Below are 13,063 nucleotides of genomic sequence, written 5' to 3'. Positions count from 1 at the left end.
CAGCCGCCGCCGTCGCCTGCTGGACGTGGCCGTGTGCGCCGAGCGCGCCTTCCTCGTGTACGCCGTCACCAAGTTCCTGATGGCGCTCGGGCTCTTCGTGCCCGCCATCCTGCTGGTGAACTACGCCAAGGACGCGGGCGTGCCCGACGCCGACGCCGCCTTCCTGCTGTCCATCGTGGGCTTCGTGGACATCGTGGCGCGGCCGGCGTGCGGCGCCCTGGCGGGGCTGGCGCGCCTGCGGCCGCGGGTCGCCTACCTCTTCAGCCTGGCCCTGCTGGCCAACGGGCTCACGGACCTCAGCAGCGCGCGCGCCCGCTCCTACGGCGCCCTGGTGGCCTTCTGCGTCGCCTTCGGCCTCTCCTACGGCATGGTGGGCGCGCTGCAGTTCGAGGTGCTCATGTCGGCCGTGGGCGCCCCGCGCTTCCCCAGCGCGCTGGGCCTGGTGCTGCTCGTGGAGGCCGTGGCCGTACTCATCGGACCACCCTCTGCCGGTGGGCCCCCGGGGGTGGGGGGGAGGGCGGGCGGGCTGGCGCTGCCCAGGGCCCCCTCCCCATCCCTGATGGCCCTTCCAGGGTTGAGAAGGGGCTGGCCCTCCCACAAGCAGTGACCCCCAAGGCCAAACTGGGCAGGTTACCAGTAAGAAACCGGCAGTGAAATGGATAGCCGGCCCACTCCCTCCCCTTAAGCGATCGCCAGGCAGGTACGTGATGTCGGGGGCTGGTTCCCGTTATGCAGATGGAGAAACTGAGGCACAGACTTCGTACAAGCCGCGGTCTTTTTGGCCTGACGTCACATGCTTCCCCTTGAAGCCCTTTGTCCCAGTGTCTGAGGCTCCTAGTCTTTAAGGGCAGTCGGGACAGGGACATGGCTTTGGGGTGCTCAGTGGGTGGGCGTGCTGGTGTCCTTGTTTAGGGCTTCCTGTGGGCTGGGACTCAGGAGCCAGCCAGGTTTGGGAGACTGTTCCGTACAAGTGAGGCAGGAACAAGGCAGCCCAGGAAGGCGCGAACTCTGTCTGATGGTCTCAGGGGGGACCGTGTGGCGCCCCGCCTCTCTCCCCACTCCCCGCGGCGTGCCTGCGCCTGCCGGAGAATGCCATTTGACCTGCCCACTCAACACTCAATCACAGGAGAAAGCGTGTTGTTGTTTCCACCTTGAACTCTGCCCACCTCTGACTCCGCCCGCCTCCCTTTTCAAGGAAACCACTGCGTGTTCGCAGTCCAAATGCGGACGCTCTGAGAGGGAAAAGGGCCACTAAGCAAGCATTAACGCCGCTGCTGCCCCTGCAGACAGGACATGGTCCAGAGCGCTGAGCCCAGGCCTGGGGCGGGCGGGCGGACGGACGGTGGGGAGACCGCTGAGAAGCCTGCCCTCCTCAGGCTGTCAACGCCTGACTCAGGTGGATGGAGCAGGACAGCCCGAGCCAGGGTGGCCCCCAAACCAGCCCTCACGTCCCCACGCAGAGGCTCGGGCACCCATTTTTGTGTTCTCACGTGGCCCGGGGTGGACCTCCACGGCAGGGAAGGAGACACGTGGAGAGAGAAGGTGGGGAAGCCAGATTGGTCATACCTAAGACACTCAGGTGGCGCTGTGGGTTAAGCGTTTTGGCTGCGAACCGCAGTGTCGGTGGTTCAAAGCCACCAGCTCCGTGGCAGAATAATGAGGCTCTCTGGTCCTCTCAAGAGTTACAGCCTCGGAAACCCACCAGGGGCAGTTCTACTCTGTCTTACAGGGTCACTAGGAGTCAGAATTGACTCCATGTCAGTGGGTGAGTTTGAAAGGCGCCTCTGGTGGCACAGAGGATTGAGTGGTGGGCTACTAACTTCAAGGCCAGCCATTCAAACCCAGCAGCTGGTCTTGGGGAGAGACAAGGCAGTTGGCTCCTGAAGGATTTACAGACTCGGAAGCCCGCAGGGACAGTTCTGCTTTGTCAGGATCAGCTCACAGGCAGGGGCAGTGGGCAAGCCTCGTCTGGGCTGCGTGTGGGTGAGATGAGGTTAGTGACTGGGCAGCGGCAAGGGGCAGGTTTAGGGAAGTACTGCCCAGAGGGGCTCAGGGAGGGGAGCCCCCCTCCCCAGGGGTCACAGCTGGCTGTGGGCAGCCACGGAATGCTCCAGGAGCAGGGGTCCTGGAAGGACCACACTTTAGGGGAAAATAGTTGAAGTGAAACTTTCCTGGTTATAAAAGTCCTACGCGCCTGTGATAGAGAACTCTGGTGGCACTGTGGATTAGGCATCAGACTGCTCGTTGCAAGGGAGGGAGAAAGATAAGGCGGTGTGCTCCTGTAAAGACTTATAGCCTTGGAAACCCACAGGGGTAATTGTATGCTGCCCTATAGGGTCACTGTAGGAATGATTGTAGGCCTGGATTGTGGGCTGCTGTGGAAGTGGGTGTGGAAGTGGGTGTGGGTGTGGTGTGAGCGTGTAATAGGAAAGGAGTCCTGGGAGGTAATGGGCTATGAGTTAGCCTGCTGACCATAAGGTCTGAAGTTTGAGACCACCAGTCGTTCCACAGGAGACAGGGTGGTCTGCTCCCATATAGTCTCAGAAACTCACAGGGGCAGTTCTACTCTATCCTGTAGTGTTGCCGAGCCGGCATCAACCCGATGGCAGTGGGTTAAATGTTTGGTGATAGATGACTCAAGCCAAGAAGGAAAGGGCGTTCCAGGCCAGTACTCATGACCTCCTGGGAGGGACAGGACCGGACCTGGGGGCGGTACTGGGAGGGTGACCCAGGCCCCGACAGACTGGGAGGTAAGAGGGGAAGAACATTAGCGATGAGGTCCAGGAAGGGGAAGTAACCTTATTAAGGACAATAATAATAGAACTCACCTGAGGGTTTCCCACCTGTACTGTGGGAGTGGGGAGGGGGAGGGTAGGTTCCTGACTTTTTTGTCCCCAACCCAGGCCACCTGGTGGATGCACTGAAGAACTATGAGGTCATCTTCTACCTGGCCGGCTCCGAGGTGGCCCTAGCTGGGCTGTTCATGGCTGTGGCCACCCACTGTAGCCTGCGTCGCACCCAGGACACCCCACCTGGAGCCAATACTGAGGACAGAGTCAGTGATGGCATGGCAGAAGGGGACTCTGAGGCCGAGGGGGACTCTGAGGCCCTGCCCCTGGGGACAGTGGAGATGCTAAGTGCCCAGACCAGGCCTACAGAAGCAGAGGCAGAGGCAGGGCCCAAGCTGGACGCTAAGCAGGATGCCAGGCCGGACCCTGGGTCAGAACTGAAGCCAGACACCAGACCAGTGCAGCGCTCGGGACAGTAGTGGAGCCACTGGGTGACTTCCAGAAAGTGGCTCTTTGTCAGCGCTCCCACAGGACTGGCCAAGGGTGACCATCCTGGGGTCCCAGTCGATGTTCTACCTGCCCAACAGGCCACGGTGGTCTGTCCCCCCCGACCTCAGTGAAGCAAGCGGAGAGGGGCATGGTCGGCAGTGAAGCTCATTCCTGTCTCTGCCGGGCGTCCTGGCTGCGCCCACTTCTGGGCAGTGGTGTCACCACGGCAGCGTGGCCTGCATCAAGTGACACCAAAATCACTGTCTATATAAAAAGTTTGTGCAGTGATTCAGAAATTTTTTATAACACTATCCCTGTAGCCAATAACAACCAACTTTTTTGGTAAATCCAGCTTACACGTATCCACAGAGCTACAAGGCTAAAGCTCTCTGCTAATTCCCAGTGGACGTCTGGCGCCTTCCCGAGCTGTCAGGAGGCTCCGGTTCCGTCGTCTCCCGAGCTCCAAGAGCTTGCTGGTGTGCAAGTGGCTGTCAGAGTGACCATAGCTGCTGACCTTGTCAAATGCTCTGCCAGTTTGGCTAATTGTTGTGCTAATTAGTATTGTGAACCTAATCAAGATCACATTTTTGAGAATGCTGTTTTTAATTAAAGGAAGAAAAGGCTCTTCCTAGTTATCCGTAATGTAATGAATCATCCAATCCAGTGTAGGAAGATTTGACACAGCAATTTTGTTAGTATTCCTATGATTTGGAAGTTTTACCGTTTAAGCAATTTACAACCACATCCTATATTGTTCTGTGATTAAGACTGGGAATAAATGTTACTTAGGCTTCTGTATGGCCTGGTATTGGGGGGAGCAGTCCCATGGGGGGAACACGGGGGTGTTGATGTCACCAACCTAGTGACCCCATTGCCTTTGAGGCCCAGTGACTGGGGTCTTGGGGAGGACAGGCATGAAGGGAGTGTCAGGGTAAAGGGTTGAAGCCTGGGGTGGGCATGGCTTCAGGGCCCCGAGCTGCTCACAGGGAGCCAGCAGTATCTGTGAGGACATGTCCTCACATGTCCAAATAGGGTGGGGGGCTGGACCCTGACCCTGAGCCCCGGTCTCTTTCATTCACTGAAGATGAATGATTGGGTCTATCTTGTGGGCTGGGGGGCCCAGGGGGCAGACATGACATTGGCCCTGCCACCTTCTGCAGCCAAGTCCCCCATCTTCTCTGTCTTTGGGGACAGAGCTCCAGTGTGTTGGGCCTGGTCATCCTGCTGGCCCTGGCCTCTGCTCCCTCCCAAGCCCCAGGAGCCCCAGGGCTGGCTCCCTGGTATATTCGAGCCTCCCTCTCTGCTGTGGGGGCACGGGGAGCAGGCCCTGTGCATGGAGGCTCTGCACACGCATGGGTGCTCCAGAGCTGCACCCCTGAGCGCGCACACACACACACACACACACACACACACACACACACACACTCTCACACACACACACACCCACCCCGGCTGGGCTGGCGAGGCCTGCCCGCCTGTCAGAAGCCCAGCCTCTCACCCCATTCTGTGCCACCCTCCCAGCTGCATTTCCTTTGCCTTAAGCCTCCACGGTGTGCTCACCGTGCTAGCCCTGCTTCAGGCCCTTCACAGACCCCCACTCGCAGAAGGCCCATGACCTCATGCCGAAGACGCGTTCCCACACTTCACAGATGGGGAAACTGAAGCACAGGCGGTGGGGAACGAGCCCAGGGCTGCCCTTCAGAAGTGGTATGGTCTCCCAGGTGGTTCTGCGGAGACCCACGTGGACTCCCCACACCACTCCTGCCTGAGACCCCCTTGGCGTTTTTTGTCCAGGACCTACATGCTCAAAAGTAATCAGCAGAAGATGGGTTTGTATCCACTCTGGTCTCTGCCCCACTGGCAGGCCCCTCGCGCCCCTTTCTCGGGGTGTTCGCAGAATTCACTGTCCAAACAGGACACAGTGAGCACGCAATGGGCCATGTCGTAGCTGCGCTGCAGCAGCGACTGTGACTGCTCCAGGCCAAGCTGGCTGCAGGGCGGCCCGACTTCTCCCCTGCTTCTCCCGGACAGAGCCCGGGACCCAGGGCTGGTGGAATGGGAGCTGCAGATCTCTCCTCCCACCTGGGACTTCCGCCCCCTGGCCGGCCCGTCCTGGCTCCTGGGGAGGCCACCTTACAGCTAGCCCTGGTCCACGATAAAAGGACACACAGAAAACTTCAGAGGCAGGCCAGATGCAAGCCTCTTGAAGCTCATGGCTGGAGTTCAAATCCCACCTTGACCCTTATACCTGAGGTGGCCTGGAGGCTCAGCTTCCCAACTGCACAGGGCACAGCCAGCACTGTGTACTGCTGGAGGGCAGGAGCTGGGAGTGCTGGGCGGCGCGCAGGGCCACTGCAGACAGCACTCCATCTGGGTGTTTATTACATACAGGCCTGGACCCAGCCACGCCCAGAGAAGGGGCTGAGCTGGGGGAGCAGAATAAATAAAGGCCACCGCGGTGAGCTGGAGGACGGGGGCCGCCTGGGCAAGGCGGGTGCACAGGAGGCACCAGCCACCACCTCGGCTGCTCCAGGCCCCCCCACTCCTAGGTGGGGTTGGCGGCAGTGGCCCCAAGGGCTGCTCCTGGACTTTCCACCACACTGTCCCTCTTCCTTCTGCCCTTGCTCCTTCCTGGGGCCGGCCTTGGCCCCAGGACCTCCAGCAGGCTGGGAGCTGGGAAGGCAGGCTGGAGGGTCCTGTCCAGGTGCCCGGCAGGGCAGGGGGCTCGCTGTGCTAGGACAGAGGGCAGGGAGGCGGCGCCCCAGCCAGCACGCCTTTATGCGCCACGCTGCGGTCAGTGATCGGTTGATCGGTCCGGCGGGCCGCCCGCTCCCCCTGCCCCCAGATCCGCACCCTGCGGGCTCAGGAGCCGCTCCAGCTGCCATTCTTGTCCTGGGGCCCGCCGGCCCCTCGCACATCCCGGGCCGGCTCCCTGGTGGCCGTGTCCTCGTCTTCGCCGTCCTCCTCGTCCTCGCCGTCGGTGAAGTCCTGCTGGCCGAGGCCGTAGGCCAGCGTGGTGTGCGCCAGGTCCACCTCGATGGGGAAGACGTCGGCACCGCGCAGCACGGCGTAGCAGTCGTTGTAGTACTTGGACATGGTGGACACGAAGCGCTGCAGCTGGAAGACGATGTCCTGGACTGGGGACGGAGGGAGAGCATAGCCGCTCAGGCCCCGCCTACGTGGGGCTGCCTGGGCCCCGCCCGGATGCCCCGCCCCCATCCCGTGCCCCGCCCCTTGCCCTGTCCTGCCTGCCCTCATGCTGTCCCCGAGTGCCCTGCTGTGCTGGCAGTGAGGGGCAGCCCGGGGCTGGCCCTGACTCACCGTGCTTCTGGTCCAGCAGCTCCATCTTCTCCAGCACGTCCTTGCGCATCTGCGAGAAGCGGCTGCGGGCCTCCTGGCGGCAGCGCAGGATCAGGCGGTACTCGTAGTTACCTGTGCTCACTCGGTACAGGGGCTCCCCGAGGGCCTGGGTGGGGTAGGGCACATTAGCCACCCCAGCGGGGCGGGGGGCAGGGGGAGAAGAGGGCAGCCCCTCTCAAAGCTGTCCCTGAGCTGTTGGGAAGCAGCCGGCTGACAGCCGGAGACCCAGAAGCACCAACAACCGGAGAAGCGGGGGGAGTCAGCTTTCCCCGGGAAAGATCGCTCCCCCCACAGTCTGAGAGAGCGGTCCTGAGGCCAGCAGGATCAGGAGTGGGAGTGAGGCCCTGCCTCCCCAGGACTAGGGTCAGCAAGGGTCCCTGGCGGGCTCAGGGTATGCTGGGGGCCTGTGGGGGGTGGTGGTGCAGAGGGACAGGCAGGCTGCAGCCACTCACCACGCAGCTGTACTCCTCATCGTCCATCTCCTTGACCTTCAGGCAGTACGACTGTGGACAAGTGAGGTCAGAGTGGCCTCAGCCTGCTGGAGGCCCACCCTGAGCCCCACATTGCCCCCCAGCCACTTCCGGGCACTGAGCACAACAGGGGACGGGGTGGAGCACCCACTCAGCCTAGGGGTGGGTGTTTGCCAAACTCGGGTCTCCAGAGGCCGTGTGAGCAGAGGTGCTCCATGGACAATGGGGCACTGGGAAGCCCGCTCAAAGGCCCAGCATGCTGGCAACAGAGGGGTGTGCTGGCTCGGGCCGCATCTTTGCTCAACTTCTTGGGCCACAGAATTCTACGTAAACACCAGCCCGTCGACAGCGACAGCGCTCTGCTGCTCACCTCGCCCATGCCCACTGGGCAAGGAGATCCAGAGAGAGGACACTGCCCAGCCCAAGTGCCCAGGCCCTGGGGGCTCCTGGGAGCACGGCACAGGGCCTCCCTGCAGCCTGACTCCCTAACCACCTCCCAGCCCCGCACCCCGGGATGAGGCAGTGGCCCTGTCCAGCCCCCTGTCTTTGCAGAGGCATGCCAGCACTCACCAGGTACTCAAACTTCACGTCCAGGTATTTCTTGATGGTGAGGCGGGTGTCTGGGATGGCTTTGTTGAGGTACGTGTTTAGGTCTGTCAGCATCTGGAAGGGAGGGGCAGGTGGACACTGAGGCCCCTATGGGTGGGGCCAGGGGGACAAAGAGTGACAGCGGCGATGTGTCACCTCTCCCAAGGGATGCAGGCTGTCAGAGCAGGGGGTGATGTGCACTTAGCCCCATCTATCTGAGGAGCTGAGGCCAGGCCCAAGGAGGCAGGCGGCAAAGCCTGGTCAGCCACGGTGGACTACAACACAGGCCTCCCCTGCAGGCCACACAGGCTGCCCCGCCCACAGGGCCCAAGCACGCTCAGGCCACCCACCGGCTTGATGGTCTTCAACAGCCGGATGCCGAACTTCTCGATGCTGCGGTGGGCATCGGCGAACTTGACGAATGCCTCGCTGGCGGCCGGCTGGGGCTCCCGTACCCCAATCACGGAGAACACGTCCCCAAAGGCTGTATAACAGGTCTGCCTTGAAGGCCCACGCCAATTAGACCCCCAAGGAGGCGCCAGGGGCTCATGGAGGGGTGTGTATGAAGTGGGGCTGGGGGCCTGGCAGGAGATGGTCAAGGCCCGCCAAGGTCGCTGGTGGTGTCCCCGAGGGAGCTAGGTCCACTGGAGTGACACTTCTGAGGGACTTCAGTCTACACCCCATGAAGCAGGATCTATACTAGAGGGAGCTGGGCCCACACCTCGCCCTAAGGAAGCTGGATCTACACTTCTGAGGGGGTTCTGTCTACACCCCATGTCTACACTGAGGGAAATTCAATCTACACCCCAAGGACCAGGGTCCACACCCTGAAGGAAGGGCATCTAGACACCTGAGGGAGCTAGCTGTCACTCCCCAGAGTGGGCAGACCATGGAGAAAGCTAGGTCAAGGGTGAGGCGGGCCACTTGGTCTGAGGACAGAGCACCATGAACCGGGACGCCTGAGTTGTCATGTGTCGAAGCTGTGGGACAAAGTCGGCCTCACCCTGCCCACCCTGCCTAGCTGAAGGACTTGTGGGGAGCCAGGTCATGATGGAGACAAGCCTCGCACACGAGCAACGACCGTGCACACGGACAGGTGGACAAGCACCCAGACCCCAAGGTGACCACCACCTGTGCCCGTCCTGTCACCATGCCTCTGTATCTAGGACGGCGCCCTGCCCGTGGACAGGGACAGGTTGGGGTGGGGTGGGGGTGCAGATGATTAGAGCATGGAGCCAGCTCAGTCCCTGTCTGGCCCTTAAAGGTACTACTGTCCACTCAACACTGCTTGTGACCTGCAGAGGCCCGATCCACATCACACGGTCAGGTTGGCGTGAGTCTGAGTGTGCCAGCTGAGCCCACAGCAGGCCCCCCGCCCTGGGGCTGGGTGTGAACAGCTGGCAGGGAGGAGCCAGTGAGCAGGGAAGGGGACATGGCGCACAGCAGGGGCCCAAGCAGGTGCCTGGGCTCGCCCAGCAGGACTGGGGGAGATGGGAGCAGGGATGGGGACGTCCTTACCCCGGTGTGTCTGGGACAGCTCGTAGAAGGCACGGAGGAGGCTCTTGGTGTGCTCTGTCATCCCTGTGGAGAGAGCCCACCCAGGAGAGTGGCACCCGCTCCAGCTACCACCCCTCACCTGGCCTCACTGGCCTAGGCTCCCTGAGCCCAAGGATCCCCAAAGGGCCTAAGACTGAGTTCAGCTGCTCTGTAGGCCCCATCTGAGGTGCCCCTACCAGACGGAGTGCCAGGACTCCAAAGGTGGCAGGAGGTGACTAAGGTGGCACAGGGTTTACGAGTGCTGCTATGTTTATATGAGGGGTGGCCCCCCAAACTGGAATTTTTTCCCAAAGGTATATGTTTACACTTTTGTATGAAACAACCCTTTCACCTTCACAGTACTTTCCATAACACTGAATACATTTGTCAAATCTGCGATTCCATTCTTGGAAACTTTTTCAAACTCATCTGTTTGGATGACTAACAGGACCTCCCTCTTTTTTTTTTCTTCACCAGAAATCTTCTACGTTGTCAAACTGCTGTCCTTTCATGTCCCTCTTCATTCACAGAAACAAAAAGAAGTTGTACAGAGAGAGGTCACATGAGTAAGGTGTGTGGGGCAAGAGAGGCACGTTGGTTTTTTGCTGAAAACTGGTGCACTGAGATGGCTGCATGAGCAGGTGCATTGTGGTATCAAAAACCAGAACCCCGTCTGCCACAAATCAGGCCTTTTATGTAACATGCTGTCATGCAATCTTTTCAGAACCTCTAAATAGAAAGCCTGATGAACAGTCTGACCTGGTGGAACGAACTCCAAATGCACTGCGAGTTGACATGTTCGTCAGTTAAGGAAGTTGATGGACATCCAGATTGTCATCAATCGACATTTCACTTTTTTGAAGTGAGAAAACCACTTGTACGCTGAGTGTTTCCCATAGTGCTGTCCTTGTGAAGTGATGTTCAACATCACAGCTGTTTCTGCCGCGTTTTTCCCGAGCAGGAAATAAAATCTCACAGCCACACGCTGTTCTCTTAAATAGGTCAACACACACACAAAAAAACCGAGGTTCGAGCAAAACTGCTTTTATGAAAAAAGTCGCAGTGACCAGCGAGAACCTTCCAAGGTGATGCCACTTAGTGCACTAACTCAGAGCAAGTTGCTCGATGCTCGCCTAGTGGTAAAAATGTGCACTACTATGAAAGCTCTGCTCAGCCCCGTGCAATCAATTCCAGTTGGGTTTTTTTTGCGGGGTGGGTGGGTGGGGTGTGTACCCCTTCCTATGTACTGTTACTAAATTCTTATGAGTACAGGCTACTTCTGTGATCAGAGGACACACACATCTGAAAGACTTTCAGATGGCCATGGTCCTACAACTCTGTTGGTTGGCGTTCCTGTCAGCATCTTTAGAGCTGGGTCCCCAGGGCTGCTAACCATAGGCGCTGTCCACCCACCTTTGTACAGCTCTGCCGTCCGCTCCAACTCCTCCAGTCTCTTGACCAGCCCATCTGTGGGGATCCAGAGAAGCGGTCAGTCAAGAGGTGCCCAAGGGGGCCTGAGCCAGTTATGGACAAAGAGGAGGTGTCTCATGAGATGGCCCCAGGGAGGGAGTATTATGTACCTAAGGGCTGGCATGGGGAAGACGAGTCAAATGTACATAACCGGTGTTCACTGAGCACCTACTGTGCACCAGTGTGTGGGAAAGGCCTGGGGAATGTGGGGGCAGGGGTGAGGGGGGCAGCTATGGAGACAAGCCGGGGTCAGGACCCCCGAGCTGCCCCTGCACTCTTATGAGCGGCCTTTGCCTCGTTCACAAACACCGAGGGACAAGTAGCCAGCCTGCCACAGCCACTCAGCTCCCTGCAACGACCTTGCTGTGGAGCTGAGAGGCTGGGTCTGAGCACCAGGGAAGCAAAGGGCCCCTGGGGGTCCTCGGAGACTTCGGCCGCCCCACGACTAGCCTCAAGGCCCTGGCGCTCGCCCAACTGCAGGACTGGAGCCACGTCAGCAGCACCCAGCGATTGTTTTCAGCTGGGTCACGGAACACCGTGACAGCTTCCATTTTAGAAACCCTATTTAAGGGGGGGGAAATTGCAAGTTTGGGGGAAAGGCACACCGCCAGCTCTAATTCCGTCTGCCCGCGCGGTAACTACAGTAACGGGGTTTATAGGCCTGGGCTGGAAATAGCGCTGCCTTTGCAGGAGCCGCGGCCTCCACGCTCGCTGCACGGGGGTATTTTTACCGCTGCCCCCACAGCCGGCACTGCTATTTATACGCGCAGCTGGGGAGGGGCGGCCAGGGCCGGCCGCGCTGGCCCCCGGGGCGCCGCGTGTGCTCCTGTGCGCATGCGCGGCCGCGCACCCGCCCCCCCCACCCCACCGCCGGGGCTGCAATTGACAAGGGCAGCGGCGCCCCCTCCTGGAGGAACGGGGTGAAGGCCCGGGAGCACCGAGGGCGCTGGGTGATGGTGGGGCTGCCCTTGCCCTTGCTTTTCCGCATCTGGGCGCCCGGCCCTGGCCGTGTGGACGCACACTGTGGCTGGGGACATGCTGGCTCGGGTGGGTGGCTCACCGTTGCACAGGATGGCCCGGCTCAGTCCCAGCGCATCCGCCGTGCCCGAGCTCATGTTCTCCACCAGCCGGTGCTTCACCTTCTTCAGCACTGGCAGCCGCGGGCGGAGGGGAGGGAGAAGGTCAGAAGTAAGCGCCCCGCTTCCCCAGAGCTCCCAGGCTGCGCAGGGCGGGCGGACAGCAGAGCCCAGGTGCAGGGGGAATGCAGGTCCACCCCTACTGTGGCCATCAAAGGGACGGGCACACCAGGACAAGGGGCGCGGGGCCCCAAGGAGTCCCTGAACACCCGCAGAGGAGGAAGCTGGGCGGGGGGTGGGTGCACTGGGACAGGCTGAGAGCCTTTCAAGGGGCTGGGTCCAGTCAAGGTGGAAGCTGGCCCTGCACCACCACCACCCCACCCCACTACCCCCCGTGTTGTCCCAGAGGGGCAGGGCGCTTGGGTAGCCTTACCGATGTCCAGGGACATGCCTTGCTTTGGGTCTGCCTGCAGCTTGTTGTAGTGGATGGTCACTTCTCCCTGGAAGAGCAGGGCAGACCGAGCTCTGACCAAGCCCCAGGCCCGCCCAGCAAGGCCGCAGACTCTGAATCCACCCAGGGATCCTGAAGGTGGCCCTCTGTTCCCACTCCGTGTGGGCGCCAAGGACTTGGCAGGGACCAGGGTGGCCGTGGTCCAGTGGTCACAGAGCCCATGGTCTACGGGTCTCTGACACCTTGTGCTCCAGCCAGACCTGGTGCCCCCCACCCCTCTCCACACACAGTCCCGCTCTGCAGTGACCACCCTCCACTCACCCACAGGCACTCAGGGGCTTCTGTGTCCAGTGCCAAGGGGAGAGCCATCTGTCCCGACCAGCCCACTGCAGCCCTGAGGCCATCCCTCCTGCTATAAGAGGATGGTGACCAGGGCACTCTGAAGGGTGACCACAGTGACCTGCTGCCTTGCTCTGTCCTGAGATGCTCTGAGTTGGGTGTGAGACTCAGAATGCTCACCCCACCCCACCCCCACCACCCCAAGAGTAGCTGAGGGTAAGGGAGGGGCAGAGAAGAGTGGACCCCTGGGCTCTAACCCCAGCCATCCTCCGAGGTGTGTGTGTGTGTGTGTGTGTGTGTGTGTGTGTGTGTGTGTGTGTAAAGATCGAGATGAAAAGGAACGAGAAGTTTTGCAATGGTTATCTTTAGATGGTGGGATTAGTGCCACATTATTGTTTTTTTAATGTATTTTCCAGCTATCAGTCAGTATGTAAAATGTTCATTGTCAGGCAAAAATGGTTTTTCTGTAAAGCAATGGTATGTATTTAAATCACT

At 60.1% G+C, this 13,063-nt stretch overlaps 2 protein-coding genes across 2 annotated transcripts in view; one reads left to right on the top strand and one right to left on the bottom strand.

The window, feature by feature from the left end:
- The window catches only part of SLC16A8 (solute carrier family 16 member 8), a 6,167-nt gene extending 2,801 nt beyond the window's left edge, over positions 1-3,366 (top strand). Inside the window, exons 6-7 of the mRNA XM_004700663.2 lie at positions 4-491; positions 2,904-3,366. Of these exons, the coding sequence (XP_004700720.1) occupies positions 4-491; positions 2,904-3,268 (853 nt within the window). The 3' untranslated portion in view covers positions 3,269-3,366. The remainder of the gene's footprint in view (positions 1-3; positions 492-2,903) is intronic.
- Positions 3,367-5,643: 2,277 nt separating this feature from the next.
- PICK1 (protein interacting with PRKCA 1) overlaps positions 5,644-13,063 on the bottom strand; it is a 9,973-nt gene continuing 2,553 nt past the window's right edge. The window contains exons 2-10 of the mRNA XM_004700662.2: positions 12,212-12,278; positions 11,763-11,852; positions 10,646-10,699; positions 9,215-9,277; positions 8,047-8,180; positions 7,679-7,771; positions 7,091-7,141; positions 6,600-6,744; positions 5,644-6,415 (exon numbers count right to left, since the gene is read on the bottom strand). Of these exons, the coding sequence (XP_004700719.2) occupies positions 6,141-6,415; positions 6,600-6,744; positions 7,091-7,141; positions 7,679-7,771; positions 8,047-8,180; positions 9,215-9,277; positions 10,646-10,699; positions 11,763-11,852; positions 12,212-12,278 (972 nt within the window). The 3' untranslated portion in view covers positions 5,644-6,140. The remainder of the gene's footprint in view (positions 6,416-6,599; positions 6,745-7,090; positions 7,142-7,678; positions 7,772-8,046; positions 8,181-9,214; positions 9,278-10,645; positions 10,700-11,762; positions 11,853-12,211; positions 12,279-13,063) is intronic.

Source organism: Echinops telfairi, unplaced genomic scaffold (assembly GCF_000313985.2).
Source record: "Echinops telfairi isolate 266 unplaced genomic scaffold, ASM31398v2 ScPeMD7_2;HRSCAF=8, whole genome shotgun sequence".
NCBI lineage: Eukaryota > Metazoa > Chordata > Mammalia > Afrosoricida > Tenrecidae > Echinops > Echinops telfairi.
The sequence above is the reverse complement of the archived record's forward strand: the minus strand, read 5'-3'. Positions and strand labels throughout refer to the sequence as shown.